The sequence below is a fragment of the Helicoverpa armigera genome, chromosome 16 (assembly GCF_030705265.1).
Source record: "Helicoverpa armigera isolate CAAS_96S chromosome 16, ASM3070526v1, whole genome shotgun sequence".
Lineage (NCBI taxonomy): Eukaryota > Metazoa > Arthropoda > Insecta > Lepidoptera > Noctuidae > Helicoverpa > Helicoverpa armigera.
The window spans coordinates 4,696,976-4,715,243 of NC_087135.1; the positions used below are offsets into that span (position 1 = coordinate 4,696,976).

At 34.5% G+C, this 18,268-nt stretch overlaps 2 protein-coding genes and 1 long non-coding RNA gene across 3 annotated transcripts; all 3 read right to left on the minus strand.

Annotated features, from left to right (window-relative positions):
- Positions 1-55: 55 nt before the first annotated feature.
- LOC110384599 (ATP-binding cassette sub-family B member 10, mitochondrial) lies at positions 56-12,095 on the minus strand. Its single transcript, XM_021345953.3, has 10 exons — positions 11,648-12,095; positions 11,370-11,576; positions 10,848-11,050; positions 9,588-9,722; positions 8,936-9,082; positions 8,482-8,713; positions 7,600-7,877; positions 7,042-7,116; positions 3,271-3,426; positions 56-1,014 (listed from the first exon to the last, which is right to left on the minus strand). Exons 1-10 carry the CDS (start codon positions 12,012-12,014, stop codon positions 718-720), a joined length of 2,097 nt encoding a protein of 698 aa, XP_021201628.3. The 5' UTR covers positions 12,015-12,095; the 3' UTR covers positions 56-717.
- On the minus strand, positions 1,934-3,260 carry LOC135117922 (uncharacterized). Its single transcript, XR_010277246.1, has 2 exons — positions 2,759-3,260; positions 1,934-2,443 (listed from the first exon to the last, which is right to left on the minus strand). It is a non-coding gene; the product is annotated as an uncharacterized LOC135117922 (long non-coding RNA).
- A 533-nt stretch (positions 12,096-12,628) lies between the features above and the next one.
- Positions 12,629-18,257, minus strand: LOC110384551 (Golgi resident protein GCP60). Its single transcript, XM_021345865.3, has 10 exons — positions 18,031-18,257; positions 17,534-17,747; positions 17,389-17,457; positions 17,196-17,300; positions 16,790-17,098; positions 16,492-16,571; positions 16,137-16,325; positions 15,666-15,779; positions 15,237-15,382; positions 12,629-14,926 (listed from the first exon to the last, which is right to left on the minus strand). The coding sequence occupies exons 1-10, from the start codon at positions 18,173-18,175 to the stop codon at positions 14,810-14,812; spliced, it is 1,488 nt and encodes a 495-aa protein (XP_021201540.3). The 5' UTR covers positions 18,176-18,257; the 3' UTR covers positions 12,629-14,809.
- Positions 18,258-18,268: the final 11 nt, after the last annotated feature.

Here is an 18,268-nt window from a genome sequence, read left to right on the forward strand (position 1 = left end):
GATAATGTGATTACGCATCGAATATTCAAAGTGTAAGGCGATAAATAAAATGCAGTTTTAAAATAACAACAACCATTTTATTTGTGTCAGACAAAAATATTCCTTTACCCGTTTGTCACTCTATGATTTATAAACCTTACCAGATAAAATTTAATAAATTATGTAACAATTCGACATTCCATTTTGAACACATAGCCCAAATTATTTATTATTGCATTTTGTTCCGTGCCACAGCATAAAATAAAATACACTATCACCTATATAATTATCACAAACTTATTCAGGATAAAAAGCAGCGGCAAAGGGATACACACACATGAACACGACATCGTAAGGCATTCCTTTGTAAACAGACAAATAATATAAAGAGTACATACTTTATTATTGCACACATTTTTGGATTATATTTAATCCTTATGAAATCTTGTTCCCTGAGCCACTGATAAATAGCACAATACGTTTATTTACAAAACATTTTTACTATTTTTTTTCTATTATTTATAAACATCAGTTAACTAATAACAGGAAATAATTGTGTATATAATAATAGTAATAAAGCAGGTTTTTACTACCCACTATCGAAAACGCAGTTTCAATGATAACTCAACATACATTAGTACATTGATCACGAACTAACCAGTAAGAAAACAAATATTTAAAAATAAATTAAACTACTTCTTTTACATTTACAACGCTTGCAAATTGTCTTGGTACAGTTTAATTCTTTTGAGCATCATGTTGTTCTCGTTTTTTCTTGACAAATGTTTGGTGGTTGATGAGTTCCTTGAAGAAACCGCCTGGTTTCATAATAAGTTCTGGGTAGGGGCCTTTTTCTACGATAACACCGTTCTCCATGACTGCAACTTCGTCTGCGGACTGTATGGTGCTAAGCCTATGAGCTATGGTGAGAACTGTTCTATCTTTGCTGATCTCCTTCAAGGCTTTGTCGACCAAGAATTCGGAGTAAGCATCTAAGGCTGAGGTAGCTTCGTCTAAGATAAGAATTCTCGGGTTCTGTAACAAAGGTTATTTTTTATATTAATCCACTAATATCATATTTATTTAATCTGCTGCGATAACGCTTTTGAGTCACCAATATCATCAATTACTTGCAAAAATAGGTGTTGTTGTTTTTCACCATGACTATGACATGTAATGTTGTTTTTCAATTAAAAATGGATTCAAGCATATAATAAAGGCAAGAATTATTGTTTTGATCTCACACATTGGCAATAAGTTTGAAACACGATCTATTATTACCTATAGTAAAATGTGATTAGCAAATGAGTTTCATTAAATGTTTACAATAACTTGTTAAAGACCTGTTAACAACATACATTAAATCTTCATTAATAAATAGCATTAATTACTGTTTCTATTATGTGTGTGTGCCACATTTTAGTGATCATGTCAATAACATAGGACATTATTTTCATGACTATTGTTACTTTTAATAACAAATTGCCTCGACGCGCGGTTATGATGTAGGTATTACTGACTTCAACTCCTATATGAGAAATGGAAGCAAGTAATTATCAGAGAGTTTTCTACTTTAACCCGTTCATGTTTTTTCAACCATTCTTTATGTTACAGTTATGTTTCATACAATCAAGCAACGCCGGCAGACGCTGCACGGTGATTCACGCTCCATACAAAGGCGGCCATAAATACGAAACTCACAAATACTTTTAATTAATTTATTTTACACGTTGAAATATGTTAAGAGAAGTGTAAATTATTAAAATTATAACATATCCACATTTCATTAAAAAATATATCATTACTATTTAGGTGTAAAAATGTCTCGCAGTAATTTTGTTTTAGACGATAAACCTAGAACATGTCATACTGCGACTTTTAATGAAAAATCTATATAAATAATGGTTATTTATATTAAAAACAACCATAAAGGAATAAAATAAAACAACAAAAATACACGAACAACCTTTTTTGCAAATACACACAAAACACAAAATATACCAGAATACATTCAAGCTCAAAAGTATTTACTACAAACAGATAACAAATCTAGTACAATTTTTGATAGTACACCTTTTGTTTTTGACAGGTAACTTTCGTAAACCTGTTAATAAGGGATCTGAATGAAGAAGTTGATGGTTCAACTTTGTCAGACTTCTGAGATACATGTAACTCAATTCGCTCTACATCAATATTTTCAACTACATTCAGCCAATCTGAATATTTCTCTATAAACTTAGACCTACTACGATTTGATATTGCCCAATAATGAGAAATTCGTTTACATACATTCATAATTTTATTACTTAAAGTCTCTAGTTTGATATTTTCGATGTCATCCGAAAGGCACGATGTTTCTGTAAAAGTATTCAGGACATGTTGCATTTTTCATTTGGACTACCCTCTTTAGAGTGCCAAATGTCAAAAATAGTCGTCCTCGAAACAGAACATTTGAAAACTTTACCTAAAACAACATGAAAGCTGAACTTAAAATATAAAGTTTTTTTCTTTACTATGGACATGCATACTTTGACACTCCTTTAACCCAAGAAGGGGCAGAAAGATGCAGATGAAACTTATATGGTTTTATAACAACACCCTCTTTATTCGAAAAACATTTGCCTCAAGTGCAGCACTGAGCAGCAAAAAGTTATAGGTCTAAATGAAATCAAAGTATACCAAACAAATCTACAAAAACGCTACCTTCAATAAAAAAATAAAATAAAATATTAAACGCATTAAAAAAAATAAAAAAGTAGTTGATAATAGAAGTACATACCTTGGTCTTGGACCTCCATACTGTCACCATACGTAAACACTTGATTTGGAATAGTGACACTCAAAAACAAAGTGTTAAGTTTTGATGACTCACACGTTGCGATAATTAGACTCGAGATGCGCTAACTTCCGATGCACAAAAGTGAATAATAAGTTGACCTTATGACACTGGTATTTAGAGTTTTCGGAAGCTTCTTAACTTGTTAATCACTTAGTAAGTAGATCTAATGGGGATAAGCCGATGACATTTTTCGATTTATGGCCTTAGAGTGAATCACTGTGCGCTGGCCCAAGTGGGCGCCAACAAAAAAAAATATATAAAAAAAACAACAATGGGTTTGCCTTTCATTGATGCTGATGGTGTAACAAAATAACTTTTTAGGTTTCGGTTATTCAAAAACTTACAAGCAAAAAGTGTGTACCGTCGCGGTCGGGACGTCTTTTGTACTGCCGTAGTATGTGTAGCTTATTTATTTTATTTGGACAGTATCTATCATACTACATAATATTTACCTTAACAATAGCCCGTGCTATAGCAACTCTCTGCTTCTGTCCGCCGCTTAGTTGGCCGCCTCTCGCTCCGACCTGCCGGTTGAACCCTTCATGTGAGCCCACCACTAGTTCACTCAAATGAGCAGTCCTTGCCGCTACCATCCAGGACGGCTCTGCCTGTTGATATAGAATACATTTTAAACTTCCAATCATTTGTTTTAAAGCTATAAGTTAGGATTAACGGTTAAAATAAGGAGTCAGTCTGTCTACATCTCTGTATTCCAAATTTCTATGCCTCCCACTACGGGTCTACTCGAAGAGATTTTATTAGAAACTAACGCCCGCGACTTCGTCGTGTAGTTAGACAACTAACACAAAACAAAATAATTTGTCTATTGATGAGTTGGCTAAGAAATTACAGAAATGTTTGTAGGGCTTACGATTGCTCAATCAGATGGCAATGACGAACATTTTAAAGTTCTTAAACCATTAAATGAGAAACAAGCCATTAAATGTACAATGTAAATGTAAAATGTATGTACACACTATGAACTCCCCTATGTATTACCTTATGTACGCCCTATGAACTCCCCTACGTATTTCCTTATGTACTCATAATGTACTCCCCCTATATATTTCCTTATGTACACTCTATGAAGTGCCCTATGTATTTCCTTATGTACTCTTAATGAACTCCCCTACGTATTTCCTTATAAACACTTTATGAACTCCCCTATGTATTTCCTTATGTACTATATGAACTGCCCTATGTATTTCCTTAGATACGCTCTGTACTCCCCTATGTATTACCTTATGTAAACTCTATGAACTCCCCTATGATTTCCTTATGTGCATTCTATGAACTACCTTATGTATTTCCTAACGGCCAGTTTCTTCATCAAAAGTAAAAGTCAAAGTAATGTCTAAAGTAAAAGTAACGGTCAAATTCGTGTTTTCAAGGCTAAAGTGACAGCAAAACTAATAGGAAAAATGAATTTGACCGTTACTTTTACTGTAGACATTACTTTGACTTTTACTTTTGCTTTTACTTTTGATGAAGAAACTGGCTGTAAGAGGGTCAATTTACATACATTGTTGATATCTTCGCCATTGCTCGTGATGCGAAAGTTTATCGTATTAACCTCAATGTTGTACTACAGTCACACGTGTGTCGATAAAGATTTAGGCGTTGTAACAACACAAGAGTAAACATTGCTAAGTTCATGTTCAATTTACAATGGACATGGCTTATCAACTAACTTTCGCTCCAAACTAAAATACTTCACGATAATCAAAATGTGAGAGTAGCACATGCATAAAATCGGCCGCAGCTGCACTGCTGGTTTGTAGGTATGTATTAACATGAAATCATTTTGGATCGAAGCGACAGCAGTAGTCGTCAAATATCCTCCGTTTTTATACAGTTGCTTGCAGCAACTGTGCGGTCGGCAATAGTAGTCGGCAGCTAGCTTTCAAAACACACCCAGAGAAAGGAATAACCACAAATTTTCATTGGTTTAAATTAGGATTAACTTTACTAGGTGTTTATGTCGATGTTACATTTGTTGAATCAGGCCCGCCGCTAGCTGTTTGTTCGCCCACGTGCAAAACTGATTATGCCGCCCTACGACTCCATATTATACTGGGTTTTGTTAAAAAAAGAAAAATTCGTTAAGATTATAAAATATGTATTGTAATAAGGTAGAATCATTTGTTTACTGAAGTGTAAAACTAAGCCATATAATCATTATAAAAAGTTAACTCTTCTTGCTTTTATATTTGCGAAATCTTATATAATTTTTTTTGTATACAATCTGTCAAAAATGTCATGTTCAATTGAAACTCTGGACGTATACAAGGGGGGGGGGTCCAGGGAGTCCGACCCCCTCCCTCCCGGCAGTTATTTGAAGTACTTAGACTCGTAAGCACTTGAACTGCTGTTTAGGATAGGTACTCGAAGTCTTAGAGGAACCATAAGTGCCGTTAGCAATTTTTTTTTAGTTTTTGGGACACCAAAATTCCCCAACAAATTAAAAGAAACTAGCGTAAAGCAGAAAAGCCGCGAGCGCAGCGAGCGCGAAATTTTTTGAGTTTTTGAACACAAAAGTACACAAAGCACCGTAAATTGGAAAATCCGCGAGCGTAGCGAGCGAGAAATTTTTTGAGTTTTGGGACACAAAAATACCCAAAGCAGTTAAAAGAAAGCATCGTAAATTGGAAAATCTGCGAGTGTAGCGAGCGCGATTTTTTTTTAGTTTTGGGTCACAAAAGTACCTGGACCGCTTTTAAAAAAACCACCTTAAAGTTTTTTTTTAATTGTTGGTTTCAGGACCCTCAAATTAAATTCGTGATTGAAGCGAGCACCAGTGATTTTTGTCACTTCGGCGCCTCAACTTTTTGTTAGATTGAGGACTCAAAAATTAAGCGCAGAAAAAATTGAAACATGAAAAGAAAAAACAGCGAGCGAAGCGAGCGCTTTTTTTTCTAACTTTAAGGAATTCATTTAAGTAATCAGTTAATTGTGATTTTGGCGCGAGCGGGTGTGCGACAAGGATACGGGTGGAAAAGAGAGAGTTGACAGTCGGACTGTGTCACCTCTCTCAGTCCCGTGGGGATGTCTCGGGCCTGCACTGCGACTGGTAGTGAACCTAAGATTTGCAGATTACAATAGCACCTCCGTGGATGGTCCCTTCTGCCCGTGCCATCCTGGTCGTGCAGATATGTGCCGACCGAGATGGCGCCCCCTAGACGTGGTACCCGGGACGGACCGCCCTCTGCGCCCCCCCCCTTACGCCCCTACTGACGTCCGTGATTATAACTATAGCTAAATTACTTGGTCTCTGCTGGAGCATAGTCGATCTTAAATAGTTTTTAATAATGTTTAATTTTGAAAATGATCTTTCAACAGATGCTACTGAAACCGGTAGTGTAAGTAATATTTTTAGCGCTATTGCTGTGTTTGGAAATATTGAAATGAAATCATTTTTAAAAAGATATTGTATTTTTAAATATTACGTGATAAGGCGATGGATTTGCCGCCCCCTAGGACGTGCCGCCCGCGTGCGGTGCACGCGCTGCACGCCCGCTTGCGGCGGGCCTGTGTTGAATCAAAATACAAGTTATCAACGTTGAATAAATATTACAATAAAAATAGAGTAAACTAGTTAAATAATGTTTGTAATTAGGGTGTTTACTATTATTAAACTCGGTCAGTAGTAAATAGAACTCGTACATAAATATAGGGCAAAAGGATCCGATTGTTTTTAGTATTTTTGGAGGTAAGAGTTGTGTAGTCTGGTTCCTTGCGATTAGTAGGCACTATGTTCCTATTGACCATAAGTTTACAATATTGTTTATATGTTTATTGCTATGTAATTATAAACACTATCCGAAGTGTGTAATCGCGATTATATCATGTTGTTACTCTAGTCTATTTACCTACATTATGTAAGAATATGACATAATTTTATTGATATTATTGATGATGATTTAACTCAATTGATAACTAGATAGCCAAGTATTTTTGCGTTGAATATTAGGTTGATCCTATTTAAACATACTACATGCAGTTTGCACGTCTGCCACTCGCTGAAACTCTAAAATTTTACATTGTTCTGAGCTGATACTTATAAAGTTTGGCCACAACCATGCCAATGAGGATGATTACATCCGAACTTTTTGTCGTCACGAAACATTGCGCGAGTCTATGCGTAGAAAACATTTTCTTGGTTTCAGGGGATGAAAAAGGTGAGTTTTTGAGTGAGGGTTAATTATTATTTCTTATATTATTACCTCTTCTTTAAGATCCTCATCCAAAGCGCCATATAATATATTCTCCTTTATTGTCCCGCTGAATAATACCGGTTCCTGAAACGTATACAAGTGTACCATTTTAGTGAATAATAATAATACTTTTCGGTCATATTCGATAATTACGATAACCCTAACAATGTCAAGAGATAAAGTTTGGACGGTAAACAAATACTTGAAGATAAGTTCTAATCAACTTAGGTAATTGAATTTTGAAACTTATTTTGGGAATAACTTTATTATGTAAGACGTAATGTACAGTTCAATCATATAACTTTGCCACTCTGAAGTTGGCAACAAGTGATATCAAGCTAATCAAAATGTATGTAATGCACAAAGTTATCTGCCTATTTTGAATATTATATTAGAAGAAACTTTATTATTTAGGTACAGTTCAGTCATATCGTTTTGCCTCTCCGAAATTGGCTACTAGCGACTTCACACTAGTCAAACAATATGAACAAAACAAACTGCGCGAGCAATTTTGGCCTTGATACACGGATTACACGGATAAAATATGTAGTTTAAACATTTACATACCTGACTAACAAAACCAATGTGACTCCTCAGCCATACGGGATCCAGTTCTCTAATATCCACCCCATCCAGCAATATTCTGCCCTTATCCGGGTCATATAACCTCATTATAAGCGACGCTATAGTACTTTTACCACAACCGGACCTCCCGACTAGAGCAATCGACTTTCCGGGTAAAAGGTGTAGGTTCACTCCTTTCAATAATGGAGCGTCGACGTACGAATAAAATACGTTTTCTAATATTAATTCGCCTTTAGGTTTCTGTTCTGGTCTTAAACCACCTGAAATTGACGAAAAAGTATATAAATATAAGAATGCCTTAGTCTTTTTGGGAAGTCGGTTTAAAAATAATCGAAGTCGTGGAATATTTTGAGTTTTTTTTTTGGTATTGTAGATAATACATATTAATGTTTTTCATGTAGGTCATAACAAAAGGTCAAAATATTTGTGATATCAAAAACGTGACGAAGTGCTCAAAACGTGTATCTAATGTTAGGTACTTGTTGGTTTTATAATTGAAATCTTATGTTATTCAGCTTCGTGCTTGTATAGTTACTAACGACACATTGCATTGCGATTGATCAATCAAATGCATTCCATTCAATCCATTATTAATTAAGCTTGTTGTCAACCAATAATTAATTGACTGCTTAACGATTCCACAATAAGTGAAAAATTTTAGTCCACTTTTTTTTTTACTTTGCCACTTCTGGGCAAAGGCCTCCCCATTTTGCCTCCACACCTCTCAATCTTTTGGGTCCTCCCACCAATCGGGGTTGTAGGCATCCAGGTCATCTCGCCATCTCATTCCATTATTCCAATTATCAAGTTTTATTTACAACGTCCTATATCAAATAATAAACAATATAACAACGTAATAATTACCTGAAACAGGAATAGCAGGAACTCTATCAATGATATCCCAAAGCCTGGTAGCTGCCCCAACTCCTTTGTTCAGTTCCGTATAAAAGCTGCTAAGTCCTCCTATACTGATGCCCACATAGGCCGCATACAGAAGGAATGACGTCAGATTGCCAACAGTCAGCTGTTCGGCGGCAACCATACCACCTCCGTAGTATAGAACCAGGATTATAATAGTGTTCCCTGCGAGTCCCGTCTGTGATTACAAGTTTATACTCTATCATTATACATTTAAGGTTCATTTTTGTTTAAAGAAATATCGTTAAAGAACTTATCAAAAGTAAATAATAGATTAGCTGAAAATTACTTATATGTATAATCTTGAAACTACGGAAAGTAGTAATTTGGGTTTCCGAACAAAACAGAAATTTAATAGTAATCAGGATATTGAAGGTCGTTGATCCGTACGGATACTTACCATCCCGTAGAAACTACCGACGGCCAAAGACTCTTTATAAGCCAATTTGAGTAAGTTCTCAATTCGTTGCCCATAAGTTTCACACTCGGCCTCTTCCTTACTAAATGCTTTCACAGTCTTTATGTTTGAAATCTTTTCTTCGGCCAACTATAAATAGAATAAATAATTAATCATACGATTCAGTGTCAATGTTATGCAAACGAAGTCGTATTTTTATTTTCAACGCTATGCGTGATATTTGTTTGCATGTGTGCGTGATGAGAACATTTTATTGTTCAACACGTGTATCTGCCGTGTTCTATTGTTGATATCGGTAAATTGTATTTTTATGCCAGATAACGATTGCACTTAATACGGTGGATTTACATAATTTGACTGAAATTTCAATATTTCAATAACTCTACAGAAAAAAGAATGAGAAAAGCTGTTCTCGAAATATGTATTTTTAAATTAATTCATTCAAAAAACTCTTATCGTCCCTGAAATTCTTTATCTCGGATTGCTGATATTTTCTGACCTTCTGATTCAGAAAGCGGCAAATATATCTTTGACTAACTTTTATAAAAGAGTATTACGTATAGATATACAACAAGGGATCATATAAAAGGAGAAAGTCAAGGGCGAAATGCTAATAATTATAGTATGGGGATACCTCACTAGCTTCAGCCAGAGAATCCTGCAGTTGCCTCGTGATGCCTCGCACGAATCTTCCGTATATGACGGCCAGCATTGACACTGGTGGGACCACGCATAACCCAACGAGAGCCAGTGATGGTGACATGTAGAACTAAAGAAAAAAGTTGTTATACTAACAATTTTGTATAACATAATATCTATGTTAGTCTTTAATACATATCTATTAATATCTATGGGCTAATGCAGCCTGAATATTTTGATTTTAAAGAAAGTATAATGAAAATAATTATTAGCTACATATTTTATTGGATCATTAACTTTCAGGACAAGTAAAAAATATTATATTTTTAAGTTATGTAAAATTAATTGAGGTTGTATAAAAGACTATAAGATATTCCCTTAACTAGTTGGACAATTTAAAAATGTTATCATTTCAATATCAAGGTGGAAATTAAATCATGTTGATTAAATCAGAATTTGCAAATAACAAGGCCAGGGGTGTACTATGATATAATTAAGCAAACATTGTTCCAAAAAGATAAGAGGATGTCATATACAACAACCAGTATCCTCTTTTTGTACTCATTCAATGATATACATTCTTACATAGTCCAGCATGCATGTATTGAAATCAGATTAACTTAAACTGATTCTGCATGTGTACATCTTTTAGAAAAGGTTTTAGTAAACTTTAATATAGACCTATTTATATTTAAATAATAAGAATATTCTATTTTTAAAGATGCTGATCAAATATGACAGCCTAATTTATTTAGCTATTATCATAATGACTTGTGCAAATTATGTTTTGTAATAATATATCAGTATTGCATAAAGCACTACTGGAGACAATTTTCACAGTCATCCTTCTTTCACATTAAGGAAAAACAACTACTAAAAATATTTGACATCAAATATGGACTTTTCAGGAAATGCTGAGTAAACACCTATGTAAATAAAAGGGTCATTATTATATGCAATCTAAAACCAGACGTTTTCTTCTGTCAATACCACTGTCTACCAGATTCAGTGCACTGTAAAAGTGAGATGATGTAATCTGACCCCATTTTTACTGATACAATGATAGTGTGTTCATGCTTTCTGATATCTAACCCACATATTCTGATACTCAAATTAGTATTTTGTTTGTAAGAATTTTATAGAGAAAACTCTTGATGTGATATTGAAGAAAGATCAAAATAGTTCACATTTCTGTGGTGTATATGTTGTACTATATGCAAGTCATACTGATGCTGAGTAAATAAAGACTTCTTACCATCATGCCTGTGCCAGCTCCAACCATGAACAGTGAGCGTAAACCATCACTGACATTCTGACTGAGGTTTCGGCCAACCAGCTGTGTGTCTGCCGACAACCTGTTGACTAGCTCTCCAGTAGAGGTTTTACCAAACCAAGCAGCCTCTTGGCGCATTATTGCTCCGTATACTTGTCTTCTTAGTGACTGGGTCATTCTTTGACCTAAAATATGAAGACAGTTAGTAAATGAGTTGTGTTGTGCTCCAAGCCAAAAACAAATTGTATGTTAGTCCAAAAAATGCACTGGCTACGTGTTTGTTTTGTATAATAATTTAAAAACAATTGTAAATACAGGTGTGAATTTTTTGTTTTATTGAAATTACCATCTTCAAGTATAGAATTTTTTATAACTATTATTTACTGTATGATCAGCTGCTTATGAATAAGTTAAACATTTCTATTACTGCATACTTACTCTTATTTACAGAAATGTTGAGTTTTTTTTTTTGGATTTTTAGAAACTATTAAAACTTGTATTTACCTGATATGGACATTAAATATACCCTGCCAAAGTTACAGAGGCCTCCCACAAGGAACACTCCGCACAGCATCAGACACAGTGTGTCAAGCTTCTCACGGGCTGAAGCCAGGTCGCTTGTACTGCTGTATATGATGTCCAGCACTTGACCCAGTGAAAACGGAATAGCCATAGTAACACTAGATGATATTATAAGGAAGCCAATAGCACCTGCAAACAAAATATTCAAAATTTACCAATTTTTTCACATAAGTCATATTAGATCATGGTATGCTACCAACCAGCAAGAGTCCATTTTTCAGGTTCTGCTAATGTAAATAAACGTTTCAGTTCTGATGTCTTTAATTTGACATTGATCTTTTTCGTAGTTTCTAATGGATTTTTTTCTTTCACACTTTCAATATGTTCGTTCTTCTTCTGAGCGTCCACCTGAGTTGTGTAGTACCGCAACTTATAATTGAATAATCCATGTCTGTTATGGAAGGTTCTTTCATAATAATTTCGTACAACTGGCACCTTATACCGAGAGTATAACCTGGATCCACACTGCTGACACAAAGGAGCTCTGGTCGGAATATTGAACAGAAACTGTGTATTTTTCCGAGATATTTTTAGTTCAAAACTATTGTAAATTAATCGTTGTAACATTTTTAATTTTTTTTTTAACTTTCTAAACAAATACGAGACAAATAAAACACCTCATCCTCCCGCACATCCTCCCGTAAACATGATAACTGTCAAATTTGACAAGTCTTTTGATTCGTCACGTCATTTGTCGTCATTCCTGTTACCAAAAATTATGAAAAAGAAAACTCTATGGACGTATTAAACCTATTTGATTTTTCTCTGACTGTTGAGAAATAGTGAAATACCAATTAAATGTTAGACAATGTTACCTCTTCATCCATGAGGGAAGCTTCTACTTCTATATAATTCTTTTTATTTTTTAAAGAAAAGCTAAAATCAGATATTGATACTGTAGGTGTAATAACTGTACTGTACTGTAATACGATATAACTATTTCCACAAACGTTAATCTGACACTCCCGAGTTACTCCTAAAATCCTTTCTAAACTAGAGGTCCCGTACTATTTCCCGATCAAAGTTGTCATCTATCCATATAATTTTACGACAAGGTACATAGAATTTCATGGAATTAACCTTTAGAAGACAGTAGAGTGGCCTGAAACTCATTAACTTTTCTAAGATGCTTCATAGGTATGCAGCCTAGCATATAAAGGTAGGGTTATAAAAAAAGATAATGCATTTTAATTTATACGTGTAATATATATTTATATCCAGTATTGTACATAAACGATTGGCTTCTTCAAGAATAAACGTGAAACAAAAAGGTATTTTAAATTCTGTCAACAAAACTTCATACAAACTCGAAAAGTGGAAATAAACATAATAATTCACATTTCATTTTAAGATCACAAAAAGATATTGCTTGATGCATGGTATCAGGTACGGGAGAACAAACGAACAAAGGTCCAAATGTTTTTCTAAAACCATTGAATCAGAATTTAAGGGCTGTTGTAAAATAAAAGTGAATCAGATGGCGCTTTACGTAAAGCACAATCTTTTTCTCACTAGAATGTATGGATCAGTTGATGTTGCCATGGAGTCTACACTATTAATGGCTCATAATGTAGCTATTCAATAACCCCTCATTAATCGTATACAAAGCACTTTCCTCTTATCTTCAACATGAGCCACAATCGTCAGAATAAAAAATACAATGATTTTGATATGCCTGACAGGAGTTGGATAACATAACACAATAGATGATTTAGGAAAAAAAAATATAATTACCTATCTTTTGCATGATTTTTTACATATTATAGACATTCATCTTTAACTATAGACAGTTAATTTTTAATTTACATTTAGCAATCATATTGCGAGATTTGTAATCGCAAACCTAGCTTGCGATTATTATAGAATAAAATACTGATTTCTAAAAAACAAATAAGAACACCAGAGATATTTTGTTTTAAGTTACAATACAACGAACATCGAACATGCATTATGTTATTGAATTATGTCTAAACATTTATGCTACATAAGATTGATCTACGACTGGTAAATGTATATGGAATATGTGTTATGCACATTCTAGTGTAAGTTGTTTAGGAGACATTCAACACTGTTCACTGTTTTTTTTTTATATAAATCTTATGTGAAGCTATCAATCATCAATGAGGCCAGACACAAATCATTTGACTATCTAGAATAAGTTTTTGTGAATATGGGTAGTCAACAGAACTCTGCAATGTTCCTTAAAAATAAAGATCACAAATAAAACTGGGATGATGAGTAAAAGATAAACACATTCTTAGTTTAAGTACTAACCTAAACCATAAACATAATGGCACAGAATAAATATTAGAACTAGCTGTAAACCCGGTTTGAATATACATAGTATACAGGGTGGCAATTACAATATTCAGAATCTTCAAATTACGAAGCGGTACTAAGTAAGCCAATCTGTAGTGTTGTATTGTAGTAAAATTTATTACATTATTATAGTAGCAAAACATTGCAGACAAGTTTTTCAAAATATTTAGATATATGTAGATAAGAGTAAAATATAAAAGACTATGAAACCTAATTGCCACCCTATACCTACACATAATATAAATTCACATACACATTATACCTACTGATATATTATCCTTTACAGTTTATGAACGTGAATAAGCAAATAAAATAAATAAATAAACATTCTACTTCCACTAACATTCAATGAAATGCAAATTAAAAATGTGCTTCCTGCACAGTCTAACATAAGTAATGGTCAATTGGAAACTACTTAAAATTATTTGTGGCGTAAACTTATAAATAGAACAGACGAGATAACTACATAATAGTAATAAGTATACATCAGCTAAACTAAATAAACTGCCTTCATAATAATTCAACCAAAAGCATTATCGTGTCTCGTCTATAAAAATCTTAATAATATATTGTTAAATTAGCTAAACAAGCTTATAATATTGCACTGAAAACATGTATACAGCGAACAAATATTGTGAGATTTTTATACTCCAAACCAACAAATCGAATGAGAATCTGACTCATAAAATGGTACATGTCAACTAGCAAGTAATAGATGCCTATCGAGATATAGAGGTCAGACTCTTAAACAAATGAACTACCTATGAATCACTGCAGTAAGAATGCTGCGAGCGAGTTGGCGAGTACCTTTACGAGGCTAAAATCCAAGCCCATACATGAGATCTTAACACAAACCAGTCCATAATCTCAAACCTTACAATATTTGTTCGCAGCTGTGTTAACTATATCACTTAGATAAATGAACTCCACAAAAATACTGGTCGTACAATATCTGATGTTAATTTAGTATCAAATAATTTAATATATTATTATAATATTTCCATATATTTTTGTCATGGCTCTAATATAGCTTTAAATATTGTTTACTGTGTGTAATACACTTTGTAGTAAAGGGTTTTGGATCGCCATAGACTGTAAGTATTATCGAATTTTAGTAAGTATACGCCTTCGCCTGGATATGTGTGGGAACCCGCATACACCTGGAAAAAATATTCAACTTAATGTTTATAATAGGCAAAATAACAAACTTATAATAATGGGAGACAGTTAAGTAATATTCTTATTTCTTGCCAACATCCTGAACGAATTTTAATAAAACTTTTTTAATCTAGTTGTTTTAATTAAAAGATCCTTATTTATTATTCTTTTTACAATTTCAGTTTTAAGGAGTGTATAGATTTTATTTTCGGTTCCTCTACATAGGACCTACTTTTTGAAACCGTGCAATTTGTGTGAAAGGTCCTAAGACTACAAAGGTCCATAACAAAAAAATATATTCTCTGTTCTGACCTCAGTATGGCAGTCCCTGCGGTAGACGGGCACGACGAGGCTGGTGAGGGGCCGGGCGCTGCCGGCGCCGGGCCGCGCGCCGCGCTTGTCGCCGCCCAGCTCCGGGTCTACGCGGGTGCCGTGGATCGTGTACTCGTGGAATGTGCCTGGGAATAGAGACTCATGTTACATACAAGATAGATCTAGATCATTCTACAACTATTCAAATGTATAATGTTACTAAAAACGTACAAACAGCTAAATTATATCGGAGAATTTGCATTATTTTAATGTCGATAAACAGAGCAATATTTCACTGTTCCCAATCTTTGATTTGATAAGTGAAGGACAGTGAGAATAGAATTAGCATTTGCTCTATATATGTATAAAACAATTCACTTATAATTTGTATTAGCAAATCATAGAATAACTTTATTAAAAAAACTATACCATCAGAAATAGGATATTCATCCTCTTCGTCTTCTTCCTCTTCATCACTCTCAGCCACGTGAACAGTCACCTCTGTAGTCGGTGACTTGCTCCATTCGAAGTACAAGCCAAAACCTGGAACATAAATAAATAAAACTTCAATAAGATTTTAATGCTAACTCTTTTGATGCTTAGTCAAATTAGCAGTAGTTAGAATAAAATCTCGTAATGAGTGCCGAAAAATAAAGTACAAAAGAAGTTTTATGCTTTACAAGTTCCCTCTTAAGAGTATGAGCATAAAATATAGTGAAGCATACAAATATTAATGAAAATTCGATTTCTCGTTTAAGACGTCATGACGAAGTTATTTACAAGGTTTTAGCCATAATAAAAGACAATCGACTGGAGACAATGGGTAATCATTGAATAGAAAACTCAATGAAGGCAAACCCTACTTACCATAAACTTTTTCTAAGCTACTATTTTACATACCTATATCATAGTTATCAGTAGCAAACTCCCAGCAGAGACACCTAGCGCGGGGATGCGTGGGCACTCGCACAGTGATAGTCTCGCCGTGCCCCACGGTGAGTCGGCCGCCGCCCTCCGCCGCCGAGCTCTTGAACTTCACGATGTCACCGCGCGTCCACATGCGGACTGCCTCCACGCTTAGGAATCCTTCTGGAATATTCCATAGGAATATTTTTAGTTTTGGTCTGTATTACATAATGAGTTGAAAACATGCAAGAGTATTTTAAGTGTGTTCCATAATTTTAATGCATACTGAGACTTATTGGAACTAGAAATACTTTTATTTATCATTTTGCAGGGTTTCAAAATTACTTACCTTCATCATCAGTGTTCTCATCAACTCTGGGCTCCTCTATGTAATCATTAGGCTCTGTCTTTTCTGAAGTCTGCATAGACCTGGAACATGCGAGTTGAATAATTTAGAAGCCTATAACACAACTTTATGTAGATCTCGATTTTTTATCCCCAGTAGTTCCACTGAGCAGGTAGGAACTATACATTGCACTATGGCAAAAAGTCGTCTACAGCTTCCCTCAGTACAGTTAACTAACACTGGAAGATTTCAATTCCCATTCTAAAAAATGTATCAAAACAATTCTAAGTAATCCACTTACTTGCTATCCGTTGAAGTAACACCCTCAGTTTCATTCAGATTGCAGTCAGTTACCGTTACCGGTTCTTCCTTAACTTCCTTTTCCTTATCATTTGCATTATCATTCTCTTTATCGTCCGCAGCATCTTTAATGTTAGAGTTAGCAAGTCTTTGGTCTACGGCAAGCTGTTGAATGTATTGCTGATAATGTTTGTCTTGTAACTGACGAATGAGTATCGCTTGCTGGTCGAAGTTGCCTGGGTATTGGAGTTGGGCATACTGTAGGAACTGTTCGTATGTTTGTGCGTTCAGAGCATCTTTTATTAGTTGCCTGTGGATGAGTGTTGGACAAATATTAATAAGCTTAAGGAAAAAAAAATAAGGATTGAAGTATGGATGTGACTTATTCTGATTTATGTAAAACTTACACTTGTTGTTCCTCTGTTACTTTGGTGCTCTGTTGTTTCTGCTTTTCCAGCATTATTCTGTTCTGCAGCTCCAGGTTGGCCCTTTCCTCTTCTTCTTTCTTTAACCTGTTTATCAAGAAAAAGGAAAGTAATCATTACACAATGTATAGAATACTAGTAATTAAATAATTTTTGAATAAAACAATCTTCTTACTCTTGTTGCTTCTTATCTTCCAAATCCTTTTGAATTGCTTCCAAATATGGTTTGAAAAGTGGGCACAATCTGTAAAACAATTTAGAGCTGGTAAATGAAATATTCATTCCACAAAGTTATTATTGGGATATCAGAATCAGTATACCTGTCTAAAGTGTGTATAAATCCAGCCATGGCTTGTATTTGAGACATCTGTCCCAAAGCCTGCCAGGCTGCCCTTCTATCTCTCCCAATCACATCCAGAACTCCCAGTGGTGGTGCAGAATTAACATCTAAGGGCCCATGAGATGTTTGCTGGGTGTAGGCAACCAGTTTTAATCTATCTTCATAGCTCAAATGGAGTGCTTTGCCTTCCTTATCTGTAAGTGTAGTTCTACGTTAAATCATAATCAGTATAACAAACACGTTTTGATACTAGGAAGTGCATGAATAGTCGCTTCGTATCAATAAAAATAATGATCACATACCAAGATTGGTATGTACGGAGATGCCGTCAGATAAGTCGTAAATGTTATAAGATGGTGATGTTGAAGGACTAGTTGACATTTTTAGTTGTCTTGTACATTTTAAGATGAAAATGTAGCTTTGAATCACAAACAAAATTGGCCAACAAATGCCTAGAAAAATATTCAAGAAAATTACCTTTATAAAAAGCGAGTCCATGTTTGTACACATCTTTCAAAGGCAATCCCCATTTTCTTTCTTCGCTCTCTGCTATTCCTTGGTCTGTTTCGAGGCGAACTTTTTCTGGGTTAACTTTGTAGTTATTTTCTACTTTGTTAGCCATTTTTTATAGTTTATAAATTTTCGCAAAGCAAATTACGATTTGTATCGTATTCGACTTTTGACAAATGATTTGTCTCGTTTTATTTTTAAAATC